Source organism: Heliconius melpomene, chromosome 7 (assembly GCF_056956725.1).
Source record: "Heliconius melpomene rosina isolate 202511_hmr_F chromosome 7, ASM5695672v1, whole genome shotgun sequence".
NCBI lineage: Eukaryota > Metazoa > Arthropoda > Insecta > Lepidoptera > Nymphalidae > Heliconius > Heliconius melpomene.
Window position 1 is genome coordinate 2,242,623 of NC_140395.1, and position 20,581 is coordinate 2,263,203.

General features: G+C 31.3%; 2 protein-coding genes across 3 annotated transcripts in view; both read right to left on the reverse strand.

The window, feature by feature from the left end:
* Nucleotides 1-1,090, reverse strand: part of pio (zona pellucida domain-containing protein piopio) — a 41,432-nt gene extending 40,342 nt beyond the window's left edge. The window contains exon 1 of the mRNA XM_085188293.1: nucleotides 802-1,090. The gene's annotated coding sequence lies outside the window, so the exon portion shown is untranslated. The remainder of the gene's footprint in view (nucleotides 1-801) is intronic.
* Nucleotides 1,091-6,541: 5,451 nt separating this feature from the next.
* Nucleotides 6,542-18,334, reverse strand: LOC146537293 (serine proteinase stubble). Of its 2 annotated transcripts, XM_085188029.1 has the most exons (8): nucleotides 17,767-18,334; nucleotides 14,834-15,013; nucleotides 11,238-11,600; nucleotides 9,748-9,925; nucleotides 9,186-9,378; nucleotides 8,636-8,740; nucleotides 8,291-8,398; nucleotides 6,542-8,087 (listed from the first exon to the last, which is right to left on the reverse strand). In XM_085188029.1, the coding sequence occupies exons 1-8, from the start codon at nucleotides 18,056-18,058 to the stop codon at nucleotides 7,908-7,910; spliced, it is 1,599 nt and encodes a 532-aa protein (XP_085044155.1). In that variant the 5' UTR covers nucleotides 18,059-18,334; the 3' UTR covers nucleotides 6,542-7,907. The 2 variants fall into 2 exon arrangements, with proteins under 2 accessions (XP_085044155.1, XP_085044156.1); XM_085188030.1 differs by lacking the exon at nucleotides 11,238-11,600 and having other exon boundaries at nucleotides 17,767-18,325.
* Between the last annotated feature and the right edge of the window lie 2,247 nt (nucleotides 18,335-20,581).

A 20,581-nucleotide genomic window follows, 5' to 3' on the forward strand; every position in this document is an offset into this window, starting at 1 on the left:
CAATAAAATTTATTCTATCCTGTCTGTCGGGCTGGCTGTATGTAATTTATCGAGAAACGTATATAGGAAAATGTTATTTATTTACGATTATGTATGCTTTTAATGAAATTAGAACTACAATTGACCATAAAACCTAAAATATTTTTTATAGTTTCACCCTGTATCCCGACATTCCATTCTTCTTTTCTGCCCTATTTTCGAGACATTTCGTGTTAAATTGCGAATCTCAACGTTACCGTATGTTTTGTTACCAGTGCGAGGAAATAAAATATATTAATATCCTTGAGGAGGAATCCAACCTACTACTGCTCAACACACAAAGCCTCCAGAATTCGGTAGAAAGTGAGAAACGGAGTGTTTTAACACTAGGTTCCCTCTGCCTACCGTGCTGTGTGCGGGATACAGCTTGAAGCTTTCTTTCATTTTCTTATAAGATTACAAAGGTTACAAAAAATGTGGAACGTTAAAAAATAAATATTTCTTTATATATATTATTAATTCACTTTTAACATTCACAAAGTAATATTATTTGTAATGGATATGTAGAGCCTATGTCGTAAAAATCCTTGAGTTCGTTCCCTCGTATATCATATGGTGGTATCTTTATAACCTATCAAAGTAGTCTATACTTCATTTTAAAGCAAAATAAAGAATAAAATTAATATAGTAATCAGAAAAAAAACTAAATAATTATAATCCTGAAAATATTAATTATTTCTCTAGATTTTCGAATAAAGTCAACTGTATATTCCTTTATAATTATAATTAATGATGTTAGAAATAATTTAAAAAAAAACTTACCTTTTCAAATTTATTTTTAGCCACAAATCTCACAACACTATGCTTTAAGGCATTCACTTAGAACCATTTATTCAAGAACAAGACCACATCCTTGGGACCATATGCTTCGAAAAAATCCCAAATAAAAAAAAACTTTAGGAAAAAACGTTGTGATCACACATTTATTCGTAAAATTCTTATTTTAATAGGAAATTTAGTTAATTTTATATTCGTTTTTCGTTATTTCGTCGACTGACATCGCGGCTGCGCGCGCGCACGTCACCTCAAGTACTGGGAACCGGTTGGTGTAGGCAAAAAGGTCGTATGATAGGATTTTTTGCTGTACCAAATTCGATGATGTCATGAATTTAAACTTGTTACCGTAACGGGAATTTCTTGTTCAGATTGGCTGGATTTTCGAAGGTTTTTGATATGAATGTGTTTTTAATGTCTGTGTAGCAATGTATTGAGTATTATTTTGTGTTCTTTAAATGTCTGTACGAGCAACACTAGAGTAATTCTTAAGGTCATTAAATTGTATAATAGTATCTTTTTTATTAGCTCAGCGCTTTATCACATTTGGAGCAGCGGAACTTAACGCCGGACTTCACGCTGTTTCTCCTATATATCCCGTGCATAGTTGTTGACTTTGCTGACAAAAAAATTGAGATCTAAATAGGTATTCTTGAAATTCCCTATATATGTTAATAAAAAATTGGAACGTAAAGTTCGACTCGACAGTTGACGATTGATAGATGTTGTCTTGTTTATTGTGAGAAAAAATTTTATTAAAATTTTATTTAAGCTTTACGCTGTACCCCGCGTTAGGTTATAGCAGGGTAGTACGCACTTTCCGCTAAAGAAAGACATGATAATTTTAATAAATAACATATTATTCCCCCAGTGGGAATCCCAATTCGCAGTTATATATGGCTTCTAACTGAGTAAAAAATAATTACAAATTATATAAAAGTTCCCCTCTTTTACAGATATTTATCGTTTAGTGTTGTTTTGTAAATCAACATTGACACTATTAGTAGCGTGTTTTATTAAAAATACCAAAAATAGGTTTTAATATTAATATATCAGTCTTTATAATGACAATAATAATCTAAAGTTTAAGCAATTTGCCATAAACAGTTATATAATAATTAATTAATGCCTTATAAAATAACTAAGTTCAGTGAACTGCCTAATAACATGTCTTTTAACGCAACAAACAAACTTTTGTTAATGTTCATTATAAATATATATTTTAATATTTATTTTATAGCTAACGTCTTTATCTCATAGTGCAGGGTAGGAAGAGAAAAACTAATGCCAAGACAATCCGATCTTCACTTTCCTCTCGAATATGAGACCCTGGCGTAACTCAACTCCGAGCTTTATCCCGCCAGATCGTGGAAATTTAATAATTTACTTTTCCATGCACTAATGGAACCCACAACCATCACATTAACAGTCAGACGTTGTTTCTCATCGACATTGTGGCAACTAAAGTCTACATACATTATAAATATATTTTTGTTAATATCTAGAATTATTATGTATGGTTTACATATCATATTAATACGGCCAATATGAGACTAAATTTTTGTGACATTCGTCATGCAGCTATATTTCTGATGTCCCACGGTATTTGAGGATTTCGATCAAATTTTTTTTTCTTCACGCCATATCCAGCACATAAAAGAACCTAGGAACCTACTGGGTTGTATCTAGGCTGTAGCAGGCAGATGGAAGCTCGTTCGAATCCTACTCGAGGAATTATAGTATCTAATGCTTTCATTTTCTTGCCCTGGTAACGAGGCAAAGTGTGGCTTTAAGTTCCGCCAGTCAACATGCAATGCTTCCACAATTGGTCAGAAAATCTAGAACGGAGTGTCCTAACACCAGATACCCGGGTGTCGGGGATACAAGAGGAAGCTAAAAACTTGTTAAATACTTTAATAAGCATCGTATAGTGAAACTATTTAACTACACAGTCCATGGTAGTGGTAAATATTACAACACACCACCATTACGTGATGAAACACTTAATTAACTTAAAACCTAATTACGATGTACTGGATGCTTCATGATGACACAAATAGTGTTTATGTTAAGAGATGGAACTAGCTTTGACCAGCGGCTTTACTTGTAAATTAAATAATAATTTACTGTACCTGTGAATCAAGGAAAGTCCAAGCCGATGGAGTCAGTCATGGGAGCTTAATAGCAATGCATATATTTTTTAAAGCTTCAAGTTGTTTCCCAAACTCAGCAGAATAGGCAGAGGAAACTTGGCAATATAGTGTTAACATATTCTGTTCTCAATTAAGACACTCCTAAGAGAATACTGGAGGCGTCATTGAGAGGCGGAATTCCACTTCACTCGACGCTTTGCCTCGTTACCAGAACGAGGAAATGAAAAATTTAAATAATATTTTACTTCTCCGAGTGGGAATCGAACCCACAACCGTTTTGTTAAGAGTCGTACGCTTGTGCCCCTGCACCACGACGGCTCCTAATGCATGTAATTCATCTACGTTGATGTAAAGATAGAACACTAATGGACTATAATTAAGGCCTTCTGTCTCCACCTTTCTTAGAAAATAAGAGACGATATTCTTTTAAGTAAGGATTCTTTTATTTATTTTATGTATGTAAATAAGTGTTCGATGTGAAATTAGTATTTTAAGTAAGTTATTGTTTAGGAAGAAAAATATTTCTAGTAATTATCGTGATTATGTATGCTTAGTGACGAACTTCAACGCCGCGTTTCGTTTCACCTGTGGGAATAGTTATTGCTCCAAGTGGGCATCGAACCCGCAACCATCGCGCTTACAGTCTAACATCGTCCCACTACGCTTCATATTTTACTTTAATACATATCTTTATAGTAATTGCGTTGTACGAATGAAACATAACTCGTCTTTTGTTTTGTAGTCAGTTAAAAATTCACTGCACCTAAGATTCTGCAGTCAAGGAGAACATCCAGACGTTTTTTTGCAATGCAAATATTATTTTTAGTTCTTGAAAATCAAGTCTGAGCGGTATATGTCATTTTGTAATGTAACATATATTAACATGCAATCCGTATGACAAATTCAACTCTATTGCTTTTGAGTTAAGGTTCTAAATCAATAATTACAATTCAGAGTTAAGACTTTTACTAAAAATACTAAAAATTCAAGAACAAACCAATATTATTCATTTATTCTCTATAGAAATTTGGTGTTTATGATGTAAACTATAAAGAATATTATTGCACTTCGAACAATCTTATATATGATGTTTCTTAAATTGTATTAGCTTTTAAAATAAGACCTATACGACTCAATGCTCAGGATACGCCGGTATATTTAACGTTCGACTTTTGTATATTTCTTATTTTCGTCCTCTTTTAGTTTAATACGATACTTACAAAAAAATAATACAAAAAAATGATTTGTGAAAGCTATGAAATAATGATAGAATTTTTTTTTTAAATTTCACCTCATTGAACAATAAACATAACCAAACATAAACCAAGTTATATTGTGAAAAAGCTTCCATAATGTTTCCTTCGTGGTGCAGAGGAACAAGCGTGCGAATGAAAACGCGACGAATTTTGGGTTGAATTCCCATTGGAGGGGGAAAAAATAATTAATATTCTTATTTCCTCGCTCTGGTAACGAGGCAAAGCGCAACGTTGAGTTCCGCTACTCAATATGCAATACCTCAAGAATTCTGCGGAAAGTGGGGAATACTACCGAATCCCGAAGTTTCTAGGTTGCCGCTAACTACCCTGCTATGTACAGGATATAGCATGAAGCAGTCTGTAAATACGTTCGCTATCTGATTTTGAAAAGTTACTTTGAAGTTTTGATGAAAAAAACGTTTCCCTATGACATGACACCTTGGAAGGATGGAGAGAGAACCTGATTAAAAAATTTAATCTTTAACATCGAAAATCTATATAGTTATATAGTTTATTCTAATAAAAGGCTTCTAATTATTTTATTTTAGACGTATATGAGATCGTAGATGTACAATATTACGTTAACGTTTTAAAATTTTGAACGAAAAGATACTTATTCAAGTAGAGTGTATAAAATACTCAAGGCTGTTCCAGGAACAACTTGGCAGTTCAAAGTATGTATCTTCGTGGAAGATGGAACCAGTTTTGCGATGGGAACAATGCTCGAAAGACATTTACATTTAAATACTGCTTTATATTCGTATGTAAGTTGAGTTGAAATAAGAAAAATGAAATATACATACGTGCATTCTTTGTTTTTATACTTCTTAGTCTATATTTACTTGGGGAGGCAGATATAACTTATTGCACGCTAAGTTATACTCTTTATAGTTTCATTTTGAGACATTGATTGTTGGCGGAACTTAACGCTATTCCTTGCCTACTAAAACGGGTATAAAAATAATTTAAATGTTAACACGAATATATGTTTTCATCCATAAATTTCAATCCCACTCAAATAAAATTTATTTTTGAAATACATTCCATATTGCATCTTTTTTATTCTCTATCTTTTTTATTAAACACGTAAAACAAAACAATAAACAAATATCATTTTTACACATTTACTTATAAGTCAAAAGTAATAAATTTGAACACACAGAAAACACAATTTTAATGTATTCTCCGAAAATCAATGTTTACGTCATAATACGGTGTTTTTGTGCAACATTAAAAGCTGCATATAAAAGACTTCAACGGGAGCAACCGTCAAGGTCTCATGGCCAGTTTTGTTTTTAAGCACATACGTAATATGTATTCTTTAAATATTTTTACTTATTAAGTATATATGATATATATATTTAGCATATATGTGAGTCATGTGTATTTTTAACTTGTTTATAATGACGAGTTTGCCTAAAACATTATATGTTTTGGCATAATTGTGATTTTTGTCGTCTTTTGTATATAGGGGTCCATATATAAACAGAGAAATAATGTATAAGAACTTAAATACTTCATTTTGTGGCCAAAGAGTTCTTAATTTCAATACAGTGAGTGTTGAGTTGCGGACCATAATGCAATGTGTTGAAATATAAATATTATTAATTATCCACGTACCTATACAAATCTTAGTAAAAGTCTGATAACTTGGTACGTCGTAAAGAATGATTAAAAATAAAGATTAAAATAATATTTATTATATTTATATTTACATTAAAAAAAAGAAATCATTTGCATAAATACGTGATATAGCATGTTTACTAATGGAGCTTAACACCGCACTGTACCTCCCCAGAGCAATAAAATATAGATATATATAATTAAATTAGAAATTAAATAAGATACTGAGTATAACAGGCTCTATAGCGCCACCTATTTATAAAATTAGGAATTTTAAGGCTTCAAAGTTAAGTTATTTACACTTTAAGCTTACTTAATTATAAAATAGATGGCGTAGGTGACCCTTGAGTTTTTTATACTCCTGGCGATAACTGAGGGGTAGAGAGAGGAAAGAGAGTAATTTCATGAGTCTGTGTAAGTTTATCTGTATGTCTGCTGTGGCATCATAGCTCTAAAACGGATGGAACGATATTGGTTTTGTTCTTTTTTATTTGTAAGGTGATTTAATACAGAGACTGGGAGTGTTATTAGCCGTAATTCGAGTAAATATATCCTGTTTGAAAATTACCTCTTTTCTCATTATTTGTTTATTTTTCAGAATTTTTTATGCCAGGGGTTTATAAATATTTTTTTCATCATATACTTATACTTCACGCCTATTATTATATTAAAGGTGTTATTAAAACAAATAAAGGATTTAATTAAAAAATGTATTATCTTAATTTTAAAAAAGTATAAAAGCTATTTATTATTCGAAAATAAATAAATTTACATGGTAATATTATTAATTCAGACCACATAGTCTTGAATCCTAATTTAGGATTTCTATAAAAATAACAACTATATTATTAACAAAAATATACAAATATTGAATATACACAAAATGATTTTTAAGCTTCACCCTGTGTCCCGTATATAGCAGGGGAGGCAGAGAGAATCTATTGTTAAATCTCTCCGTTCCTAACTTTCTCCCCAATTTTCATTGAGTAATTCACATTTTTCATTGACTACCGGAACTTAACGTCACACTTCTCACCAGAGGAGTGCGGAGGTGAAAATAATTTATAATCATTCCTCCGAATGGGCGTCGAACCCACGACCATCGCGTGTAAACCTTTTTAATATAATTTATAAATTAAATACTATGTAGCACCTATTTACATTTACATATAAATACATATAAATAAAAATCATTAAGAGATCTTTATTATAATATTACGAAGTAAAAAAAAAACTTATTAATAGATTTTAATATAATTCTTTTAGTTTTACGTTGCATTCTACACATAGCAGGGTAGGCACAGGGAACCTGGGAATGTAGTATTAAGATACTTCTGTACCCACTCTTAATTTCACATAGCGTGTTGAGTAGTGGAACCCAATGCCGCGCTCTGCCTTGATACCAGAGCGAATAAATGAAAAATAATAAACAATTCATTTCCTCCAGTGGCCATCGAACCCACAATCGTCGTGTTTGCCATGCCACTGCGCCAAGACCGCCTCAAATAATAATATTAGTTAATAATATTCTTACAATGATCACAGGAGGTAAAAAATATTTTGTATTACTCTAAAGAGAAATAAGTAGAAATGCTATAACATGTTGAATATTTTTTCATATTGCCCGTACTTTTTTACTTTGAATAAAAAGAAATTGAAAAAAATTTTGATTCAATAAAAATTGAGAAACAGAAAAAAATGGAGAGAAGACATTTACAAATGTTACATGAAACTACTAAGTACTTAAATAAACTAAAATCAAGCGGTCACTCGTACCCTCAATAAACATATACTCAACATAACTTACTTGTCAGGCTTCACTTTTACCCCGAATAAATTTTTGAGGTACATAAAAAAATTATGAATTTATCCAGTGCGCAAATTATGAGGTACAAGTGATCTTACTAAACAATTTAAGTACTAATCAACTTATTGGTTTAAGTTACAAATAATTTTGGGGTACAAGTGAGCTCACAAAACAATATACATAATATCCATAATATCTAACTTGTCAATCCAGGGTACCAATAATTTTGGGGGACAAATGATCTCCCAAAATGAACTACGTACTAACCAACTTATCGATCCAGGGTACAAATTTCTGTATATTAGTATAGACTCCCGGTAAATGTTCCCTGCCACATCCAATGCCCCACGACACGAGGCCTATGAGAGTATTTCGACCTTCATATTTCATGGTTAATGGTCCCCCCGAGTCCCCTTGGCAGGAATCTCGGCCTCCCTGAAATAGAAATTATAGTTTATATTAATATAAAGATACAGAGTGAGAATCGCACCTTCGTGAGAAAACTTTAGTAAACGTGTTATCAGTCAGACCTGTCCTACTATGCCACATAGGCCTTAAATTTTCCAATCCAAGTTTTAAGCAAAATCTTCATAAATGGGATCAACCCCACATATTCTAGAATGTTTTTAAGATCAAACCTCTTTATATCCAGCACACAGGAACACGTCGTGTATGGTCTCCCGGCGGCCGGCAGCACGGAACCAGCGCTGGCAACGTTCGTTTGGTATTACTTCGACTTCTACTTCCTGTTAAAGAGAAAAATACATATTTTTTATAATTATTTACAATGTTTATAAAAAATTTTTTTTACTTTAAAATCTAAGTGTGATAATTTCTGAACTGATGCTTAATTGAATAATTTCTTTTTTTTTAATTTAATTTAAAGACACCGTACATTCGAATAATGCAAAGTATGGGTCGTCTTACTCCACTTATAAGCGAATACGGTATGGTGTATAATTACAAAATCATAAACTCCATACCTGTAAAACGGAAGGCACAGTACTCTGTCCGTGCCTCGTTCTCCCCCATCCGGCGACGGTCGCCATTTTTCCTGATAACTTCATTTGTTTCTGTGGTAAACATACCTGAAATTGATAATAATTTAAATGAATAGAAGTAATAAATGACAGACAATACTTATAGTAATACAAAAATTAAACAAATATAACAAAAAAAGAAAACGAAAATATGTTAGAAATTTGTTTAAGTGTAAGAAAGTTATTATTTTAATAATATATAAATTGTATCTTATTATATCATATACAAGTTTGTCCACATTGAAAAACAGATCATCCTGTATTCCTCCAATATTTCATATTTGGATTGAATTACTATAAAATTATTCCTTTGAGGAAATTATTTTCTAAAATATAAAATTGAATTGAATTCAGATTGAATTAAATTTTGTATATGAGAATATATTTTAAGTTATTAGCAACCTAAAAAAGTTACTTTCCAGAAACAACAAATTATTTATTGGTATAGGTTCTTTTAAATTGCTTATTACAAATACGAAACAAAATAACTTACAGGCAATATATGCTGTTTAAACACAACACTGTGATCCAATTGGACTAAAGCGACATCGTTCCTAAAGTCTGAAGGTTCGTAAGACGGGTGGACCTCTTTCCTTTGGACCGCGAATTCTTCATGAGAATATCTTTCCCCTGCATCTCTGACATCCCATTCACCAAGACGGACGCGTAGTTGGGAGTTTGGTGTGCTGGAAAATTCAGATTTGACGTATTAGTTTGGAAAATAGTGGATTTATTTTGGGGTTGAAGTTTTATTTTTATTCTGACGTTTTTATAATTTTATTATTTTTTGGCCAAAGTGGGAGGAGTAAAAATATTTTTTATATAAAATTTTGACCCCACATGAGCTGATGATAAACCAATGACTATTGCAAAGAAACAGACAGTACTTACTAATTTATTTTATAGTATTTACTATTTGAAAATATTTCATAATGTTTGAATATTTAAATATAATTTTATTTAAACTTACAAAAAAATATATTTCAACATGATTTTACTAAAGAATAGATGAATAAATTTCAATATATTTAAAAAAATATATAAACAACACTCACGTAGCAACACAATGGGCGGCTGTAATAACCCATCTATCAGATATCAACGCGCCTCCACACGCAAGCTTCTTACTCAAAAACCCTGACTTTATAAGCGCCGCTTGCCACGGATGGGAACCAAACCCGGTAGAATGACCACCAACGATACGATTTGATCTTGTGAAGAGTTCTCCGCAGCCTAGAACATCAAAAAATATAATATAAATAAAGAAGAATCGAAAGAAGAAAGAGATACATATTTCGTCGGACTCTAAGAGTAATAAGAGTCGAGTGTTTATGTATGAGAGTTGGTTTTGTATTGGTCTTTTCTTAATATACAATTATTTTGTGTATATAAGCATTCTAACTACTGTGCATTTCTACCTTAAAGTTATCTTAATTACATATGTTCTACAATCCCACACAAATCTACATATATTTATTACAGAAATATTTTCATAAATATGGAAGACATACATATAAACATTGTCATGAGAATATTGATATGTTTAAACAATTTTCATCTTTGATAAACATGTGACAATCGTTTTACAACTACTAAAAAAATCTTATAGATACAAATTTCCAACTTCCGTCCTATGTTATTCATTCCAAAGTACCCTAAATAAGGAACTGGATTCTGGAACTTATTTACTTTATAAAAAAAAAATGACAAAAAAGTAATTGTTGCATAATATTTTTTTACTAATTAATTTTTTACATAAAATATACTATCAGGAATAACAATAACTACAAATTTCTACAATAATATACGTGAACCCAACCCATTTTTACTGCCTTTTCTACTTAATTCTACACCTTCCCTCCTTCTACAACTTTATTCAATTTTACTAAAACTATTTCACAACAAGCTTGTATTGTATATTAAATAAACAATTACAATTATACTTAACATCCTTACAGCCATTTTACATGAACCCTTAACTTCATTTTTATGAATTTCTTTACTATGAACTTCATTCTTTTGAAGTTACGGATTCATTATTAATGATTTCTTCTCAATGTTCTTACATTTATAAGCTTCTAATTATGTTGCTTCGTTTATTTTGTGAAAAAAAGCGACTAAAGCGTGCAACAGAGGTGCGTGATGATTATGAAAACGCCGTGCAGTTAACAAGCAGGAAGGAAAAATAATATTACGAAAACTCGAGAACTTTTATTAATATAACCACTGTGTCATGTCATTACTTGTTTTTAAAATATAGTTATAATATTTAAAGATTTTTTTATTGGAAAAGATAAAAAAACCTGTATATTTAAAAAAAATACATTTTTTTTGGCAGTGGAGAATGCTTGATTTTTTCTATATTTGAAAACATTTCACTAAAAATATTGTATACTTCGTTATCAAATTAACATATTATAGGAAATATCAAGATAATAGATATGTACGTATACGTATAATTACCCTGTAAAAGCAAAAGTCCTTGAGTTTTCTTAAACTAATACAGTCAACAAAAATTTAACTAGTCCTTATAAAACAATCTCACCCGGGTAGCTAGGTCTTGGTGGTTTATGACTATTCGTGTGTATCGGCACATAATCATCATCACCGTCCGGTTTCGAACCTATATCCGGGTAGAATTCCGGCAATTGTGTTGTACTTTCGTGATACGACGGCTTTACATAGTAATAGTGGTTCTGATCGTAGTTTTGTATGCTCCAATCCGGTTTCGGCCGGTTCATACCGGTCTGATCCGGTTCCGGCCGGTCCGGGACCGGTTTTGGGCGGTTGTGGTGAGGGTTCACGTGGTTTGTATCCGTGTAAATGATGATTGGGTCCTCGAACTGTGTGTTTGTTTGGTATTCGAACGTTTCGTGTGGGAATGTGCCGATGATTTGTATAAAGTCACCTGTTGTCAAATATTTGTTTTACTACGTAGAATATTGAACTATTGCTATCTATACTCTCTATTTTTAAAATTATATTTAATAATTTGTACAATTATAACATAGTAAATTTACATATTTATAATTATAACTAATATTAATGCAATTAACAATTTATTATCGTAATATTCTATTATAGAAGCTGCAATAGCATAGCATTGGTATATTCAACAAACAATCCTCAACTTTCGTGAGGTATTTCTCTTAGCAACAGAGAAAAGGTAACCCATTTCTTTAAAATCTGAGTACCGACCTACGTGTAGTAGGGGGTACTTCTGGAACTGAGAATTACATCTATCCGTCTATCTGTGATCACGGACTATTGCTACTACCTTCGAGAACATAGTATTAATTATATAGGAAAAGGGTCATGTAAAAAGGTATCTCGACCCCACGGAGGGCATGTGAGGAGGTTGATGACAGTGGACGAGGCCAAAGAGGTATGCAGAGACCGTAACGTATAGCTCTCCGTTCTCCCTGGCTATGAATAAAGCGTGAGGATTAAAAAAAACAGCGTAGCCCTAACGTGATACTCAGTTAATTCTGCATAAAATTAATGAGTAAAAGCTATAAAAAAATCGCGAATGAAACCAAGCATGAGAAGCAGAAAGTACGTAATAAGCTTATTACTATTATTTAATCAACAAAATTCATTGTAATAAATTATACAATAGTAACTTCCTTTTGTTGTACAATTTTTCCTTTTATTTCTTTGAAGTTATGATTTAAGAAGTTATACAATAGGTTATACAGTAATTACGTTATTGTGAAAAGATATAAAAAAATAATTAGACATTTTTATGTCTAGACTCAGATTGCATAAGGTAATTTTGGGTTCAAATCCACTCCTCAGAAAATAACATCATCATCATCAATCATTTAATAATTTCATTCCGCCGCTCTGTTAAGGAGACAAACAGCCGGCGTTAAATTCCGCCACTTCACGCGCAATGTCTCGAAAATTCGGCAGCTAGACTCCCTTTGCCTAACCTGCTATATGCGGGATTCAGTTTGAAGCTACAGCTGTTAGCAACACATAATAACCATTTAATTCCATACAATTATATAGATTAGGGTCACTTTCGAATAATTTGTACCGGATGAAGAATTACTTTTTAAATCTCTTAGAGCCATTGTGTTAACGCTTGACTAGGTGCGATGCTACGACTTTCACTGGTTTTCTCTCAAATCTAACAGCCGAGACCAGAAAATTAGGTAATTTTATGGTAATTTTATACTTTTATTATCATTATTTAGTTTAATTTTATAATAGCAGATTATAGTAAGCACGCAAGATTGGATCGGATAAAATTTTGATACTTATATAAATGTTCTTAATATTTTTATTCTATATATTTTTAAGCATAGGGCTAGAGTTAACATTTCCCTTATTCCGTTTCCCACCAATTTTCGAGACAGTAGTCAACTTAAATAACAGTACTCAACGCTGCGCACTGTACAACACAGTAAAGAGATGAATATAATGAATCGAACCCACGACTACATCGCATTCACAGGCTGATGTTTCACTGCTCTAAGGAGAAGGAATCTATATTATTAATATAAATATTTTCCTAAACGTGGATTCACTGCTGAAAAGGGCTTAAAGCCTTTTTCAACTACCATTGCTAATGCCACTATGATAAACTAAACTATGAGAATAAGATTTTTTTAAATGGCAAACTGTGATAAAATAAATAACTCTTTCGCACTAATTACTTCAACATTTCTTGTAATAAAAATAAAAAAATTACAACCCAAAATAAAATTACTTTTATGATATGCAAAATATGCGGTTTCGTATTACGCAACTATTATAGTATCGGGGTCGTTGCGTAACTACAAATACAATCGTTTCTATAGGCGAGAAAGTAAACATAATAATAACACATTACGAAATTCGCTGTGAAGAAAATGAAACGTAAAAAAGTGTACTTCCGGAAATAATTGGTCTACTAATTGTACGGGCAATCAGCGCGGAAATATTGAGAATATAATATATAATTTATAGGCGGAAGCGGATAGGTACCTACGCAAATTAACTCTTCGCCCTGATAAAGCCTGGCGTTGAGAGAGTTGAATCATAACCACCTCGTTCTCAGCTTTATAATGTACTAGCGGCCCGCTCGCGGTTTCACCCGCGTGAACTATGTTATTATTAATTTTTGTCTCCATGACTACGTCCTAGTGACGTCTATGCAAAATTTGAGACTCCTAGCATTTGTAGTAACGAAGTTTCATACAAACTTTCGACCCCAAAAACAACCCCTTAGAAGTCGAATATTGCAAATTCCCGTCTTAGCGAGCACCTACGTCCTATAAATAACTCCTTTGCAAAATTTGAGATTCCTAGCACATGTAATTTCTGAGATTTCGTGATGAGTGAGTGACCTTTCGATTTTATATATATAGATTACAAAAATAAGTTTTCTTTTTAGCTTAACGCGCTGTATCCCGCACATCAAAGGGAAGGCAGAGGAAATTTGGGAACCTACACTTTTCGATCAATTCTAGGGACAGTGTGTGTTGAGTCGGCTTAAGAAATTTTCAAGTTTCTAATTTTTAAGTTTTCCAAATTTATGCTGAATAAGAACCATATGTTTTTGCAAACTAAAAGAGAGTCTATTGTACTCATTCATTATATTGTTTCATCATTTTTACAAATACATACATACATACATATATCTATATTATGTATGAATTTGGCAAACCTTTTGTTTGAGCGTAGACCGAATTTGGGTCAGTTTCGAAATTTTGGCTAAAGAAATAAAATTCCAGACGAATGTTACATTATGTTTTATGGTAAAAGCGAAGTGGCCTAAGTCAAATATGTTCGTCCAATTTTTTTAACTTAGCAGAAGGTACCAAGTGTTAAGACACTCTCTTCCCCCTTTATTATTCAAAAATATATTTAAAAAATCATTTATATTTTATTTTTTAGTGCCATATATTAATAATTAGTAATGTACTTTGTTAACACAACGTGCTTTTAGTTAAAATCATGATACGTACTACTAAAAAGAAAGAAATAAATAGCAGAAATAACAAAAAAAATATAGCTTAATTAAATAAAAAATGCTTAGAGAAAAGCTTTTAAGAAACATTAAAAAAGACAGACTAACCTAAAATTACAAAAATAAATAATTAATTATTTTCTATTTAAGAACTAACAAAAAACATCTAAAAAAACACTTACTAGCATTATGAACGACAGGTGCTATTTCAGTTGGACGTTCAGTCGTTTCCTGTTTGATGCAGCATGCCCATATCATCCCACCTGAGCACAGGTCCACGGGCTTACCACCCCCCATTGCGCAGGTTATGCTCAACCCGCAGGAAAACCGGGCACCTCTGTACCGGCAGGATTGGGGTATCACTGGAAATTAAATAGTTTAGATTTTAGTGCGTTTTCTCTAATAGGTAAAAGGTTTTAAACAACATTGTTATTTAAAATGAAATAACGGCTTAAATATATATTTTTTTATAATTATTTATAATTAAATGACACTACTTTTAATTATTTACAATAACATAATTACATATACATGTGTATAAAACAATACTAGAAGCGAGAAATTCTCTCTTAGTACTACGCTCTCTACCCATATGACAAATTTAAATTTTCTAAGAGCTTAATGTCCGTCAATAACTCAGTTACGAAAGAATTTTATAAAAATATAATATATAGAGAGAAAATAAAAAGAAACAAGCCTTTTTCATCGAGATTTGAACCCAAGCCATATTTTTTTCCTGCTAAGCCATATATAACGAGATCATAACCATCAGTAAATCAATTATGCAAATATATAAAAAAAAACTATAGTAAACATCGCGTGTTTATAAACAAACGTTAGCTGAGAGTAAAAGTAGTGAAGTGAAATTGATAGATCGAGGCCGTTCACCGACCATTGATAGATTGCGTTACATAACAAAACATATCATGCGTAAAGGTGTTTTTTATTTTCACGCATTATCCCGCAAATAGCGGTGTAGGCGGAGAGAATCTAGTGTTACGGCACTATGTTCTTCGTGTTGTGTTGTCTGAACAGAACAGGTATGGGAAAATGATTTACTAAGTCTCCTTGTGCACGATACAATGTGCAGCTTTACGATCTCGCATATAGTAGGGTATGTGTTAAGACACTCTGTTCTCCACTTTCCACCGAGTTTTTGAGTGTTGAATATTGAATGGTGGTAAACAAAGCTTTGTCTTATTAATAGAGATAATAAAATAGTTCTCGAGTGAAAATCGAACCTACAACCGTCACGTCAGACGCTGTGCCACTGCGCCACGACGGTTTCCACAATTTTAATAGGAAATAATGTTATAATTCAACTTATTACCACTACAGCCATCATTCATATTATATAAACGCTAATCTTAGAACGTAAATAGTAGGTTTAATATAATTCAGGAAGTAATTTGTTTCTCTGGTGGACTTTCACGAAATACACACCATTAGAGAAATAGAAAGCATGGTGTCACTTTTGATTTGCACATTCAAAAACAATTTATTGTGTCATAATTTGTCATTTATACGGAAATTAAGGTAAATCTGATCTCATTGGGTGCAACAATGACGAATTTGTAATTTTTTTAATGTTGCAGGGTGTCCAATCAAAGTTAATGTTTTTTTAAATATATTAATAACACTATATAATTACAGTACCGTATATTATTATAACTATATTTTTTTAGCTTCCCGCTAACACTTCCTACCGTTTTCCGCTCTAATATGGAACGTTGAGTAGCGGATCTCTACACCGCCCTTTGAGGCAAAATCGTAAGGTAAAATGTGACGAAAGTTAAGTATATTATATCACTTAATTTAATTTTAGTTAAATAGCTTAGTCTAAAACATTCAATTAATAAGAATTTCAGGAAACCCTCTTTTAAACCAATCCTCCACTCCCTACCCTACTTCATACCAAATTTTATGTTTCTAACTCCAGTAATTACGTTGTTTGTGCGTTGTCAATCATTAAGTACCGGAAGAGGTTTATATGCACATATAGATGTCTATATAGGATCATTCATCTCTCGCATGTCTATTATTAATATACGAGTACATACTAAATAAGCATAAGTTACAACCGTGTATTTCAGCATTGATGAATATTTTTCCACCAAACAAACCGATTTACAACGTAATTTACAGTTTTTTTTTATAAAATTTTAATATATATGTATGTATTTATGTATATTTATATGACGATATTTCATTCTATTATCAGGTAGTTGACTCCGTTAGGGTATAAATGAGATGCCTGCACGCGATGATTGTAGATACGAATTATGTATCAATATTGATATTTAGGTATACAAAACCATGTTCACCTTCAAATCCGTTTTTTGTTGTTATTTACATATATTTCTATGCTATTCGAAAGTGTTTAAAAAAAATTACCTTTATTACAATTTATACAGTAAAGAAAACAAATTAATTAAAGAAATTGTAAAAGCCTTTTTATAACTAACTAATATAAATGTATAAAATTCGATTCTCAATTTCCGCCTCAATTCAAAATATTACGTCCATAGTGGTGGAACCTAACGCCACGTTTTGTATTCTTATTAGACCGAGGAAAAGAAAATAATCCTTTCCCCATTCTGGGTATCTTGTCTAATGGAAGCCTACTATCGTCGCGCTTAGAGTCAAAAGCTGTGACACTGCGTGACGATAGACTCATATAAATAAACTCAAACGAGAGACTCATATAGTAAATAGTAATAGAACCGCTATTGCAAAATAAAATTAATAAAACTAGCTAAATTATAATTCTAAATGCATTCTAAACCACATTTCCCAGCTTCACCATTGTTCGGCCTTACAAGGCCGAGGTTATATAATATTAAAAACACGTTACATTACACTAACGGTAGTATTATATTTTAATGTATAAACGTCTCACTTTCTAATTGTATAATTAAATAGGCTTAGGCCTTAATAATATTTAAAATTATATTATTACAAAATATATTTTAAAATCTCTGAAGTTAAAGACAAGTAAAAATTGTTGTATTAATACTTATTGATATATTAATAAAGATAGCTACCGTGTAATTCATATTTGTTTTTTACTATTGTCTGTAAAAAAAATGGAATAATCTGTGGTTTCCGTACTCACTTTTCCCTAATAAATCCATAATAGAGTCCTCTTGTGGTGTATTGCTGTGTTGATGCCCCTTTTTCCTTCCAAACGCATCGAGTAATAAAATCTCTTTCTCTTGTCCACTGACTGGCCTCCGTCTATCCGAAACTTCTTCACTTATAGCCAAATTATCTTGTAAAGTCAATACATCATTATCATTTTCTAAACACAATATAACGTCTGTTGTAATAAATATAATTAAAATTAATAATCTTCTCCGAATTTTGAAGTTTTGTTTTCCCGCCATCTTGCTGACTGTCACTGTCATTGGTATGTCAACACTCTTTTTGGCACATTATAATAGACTGGTTTTGAATCACTGATATTTTTTTATATTTATTATTAACACTTATATCACTTTAATTTAGAGATATTTTTGTATAATTATTTTAATTTTATGTTTACCATTAAAGCATTTTTTCAGTTTCAATTTATTTCAATTATTTTTAAAAATTGTTTTCTGTTAAAAATTTAATTCAATTTATTAACACATTTTTTTTATTTTTCTAATATTCTACATATTCTGTTTAATCTGACGTCTGTACGCGGGAAGTCAGAATTCGGAAGTAAACGTTACGCGCGAGAGTCACGAGTTTTTCACTTTCGTTGGATTACATTTTCACTGTGTTACGTGTTTAAGACAAAATATTTATTTATGTAAAAATAATATGTGGGGCGAATACGTATGGCATGTACATACTTAAGATGTAGTGAAAAATAAACTCTTCTTTTGTGTTTTTTTATACTAAACTGTATCACGGTTAAAAAATTAAAATAGTTATATCGATTAAGAAGTTATACTATTATTTTTTATTTAGTTTTTTAATATTCAGTAATACTAACAGTAATATTTACTTTTCTTTTTTTAAAACAACAATCGTGACTAATAGTTAGTAGTAGTTAGCTAGTTTTTTTACTTTATTTATTTATGCACAGGAACCGTTACCGTAAAATCGTTTAATTTTTCTTTTTAATTATGTTTTTTTAACTTTTTAATCTATATTTTATATCTTTTTAATACAAGTAAATAAAAAACATGAACATAATCTTATAAAAATTTATAAGATTATGTTCATTGCATATTTGCACAAATATCCCATTAGAAATTTATATAATTTTTTTACTTCTCAATATTACGTATTACCACAAATATTTTACTAGAAATTTACATCGTTTTTTATTATTTAATTACAAGAAATACTTGTTTATATGTACTCGTACATATTTTATTTCCTTGAAATACAAGTATAAGTTTTCTAATTGAACGACTGATACTCGTCCAGTCGTGTTGACATTAGTCCTCTAGTAACATTAATATGTTGATTTAGAATACGTTTAGAGGTTCTTGAGCGTTGATTCTATATATTTTAGGTGGCGATGTGCTGAATTTAAAAATTCTTTTTGAAAGAAACTTAAAAAGAAACTTAATTAAGTTTTTCTAAATTTAGAATAAAATATTTTTTTTTTTTAAGAAAAAGCAGCATCACATTGTGCTCCGCCTATATAGAGTGATAGGTAGAGGGAATCTAGTGTTATGCTTAAGACACTGAGGTCCCCATTTTCTGGTAAATTTTCAGGATACTGCGTGTTAAGCTTACAGCAACAGGTACATTTGTTATTGCATGACGGAGCACAACGCCGCGCTTTTATTTGTTAGAGAATGAAGAGGAAAATATGTTCATTTGTTTTCAATATTGAAATAAACATAATTTCTGGATATTTTCTTTATTTTTTCTAGTTCATGTTTCCACTAAAGTTTTTTTTATTATTTTGTTTCGCTATCTGCAGGGAAGGTAGAAACAGACTAGTGACACTTAACTACGTTTTATATTTTCTTTCCGATTAGTAAAATTTTATACCTACTGAAAACAGAAACCTAATGTCGCAATTCTAAAGAATATCCTTCTTATCAAATACTCACTAAAATTGTCCCAATTACTCCAAAGTAAGAATAAAATTATAATAAAAATTACATAATTAATATACAATCTATAATGACATAATATTTTATTTCTTTTATTGTTTGTTTTTGTAAAAAAAAAACCATTTAAAAGGACAACAAAATTATAATTCACGATAAGTATCAAGACTATGTCCACACTACAACCAGCCTCTACTTTCGCTTTAGCTTTCCAAAACACTTTGACCGAATGTAAAACGATTTAAATCACATCTTAATTTACATAGCAATGTCGACCCTATATTAAACTATTAGAGTAGAATTTTCATTGTTCTCAATAATTATGTATTAACAAGTTGTAAAACAAAATTGTTAATTTGAACTTTAATTTATTATACATAGAATTTAAATTGCTCTGAAGAAAAGGAAATGCTTTCTTTAAGGTACAGCAGGTAGCAGGTGGACTCACATAAGGTTTTAAAACGATATAATGACAGATAAGTTTAATTCGACATAATAAGTAAACAAATATTTTTAAGATCAAACGATCTTAAGAGCGATCTTGAGATACCGTCTTCATTTGTAGATTATAAGTAATGCATGTAAATGGCATCTCAAGATCGATCTCAGAGTTAAAAGTTTTATATAAATACGGGCTTCAAAGGTGTAGATAATAGAGATGGATAACATAGCAGGGTAGACATGGGAGCTAGTGTCTAGACAATTCGTCCCCCACGCACCGCTGAATTTTTGAGACATTGGATGTTGAATGAGACAACAATGCAGCTCTACTTAATCATCAATCAATTATTTAATTTTCTCTTCCTTGTAACAAGACATAGCGCGACGTTAAGTTCCGCCACTCCACTTCGACATATAAACGTAATGTCT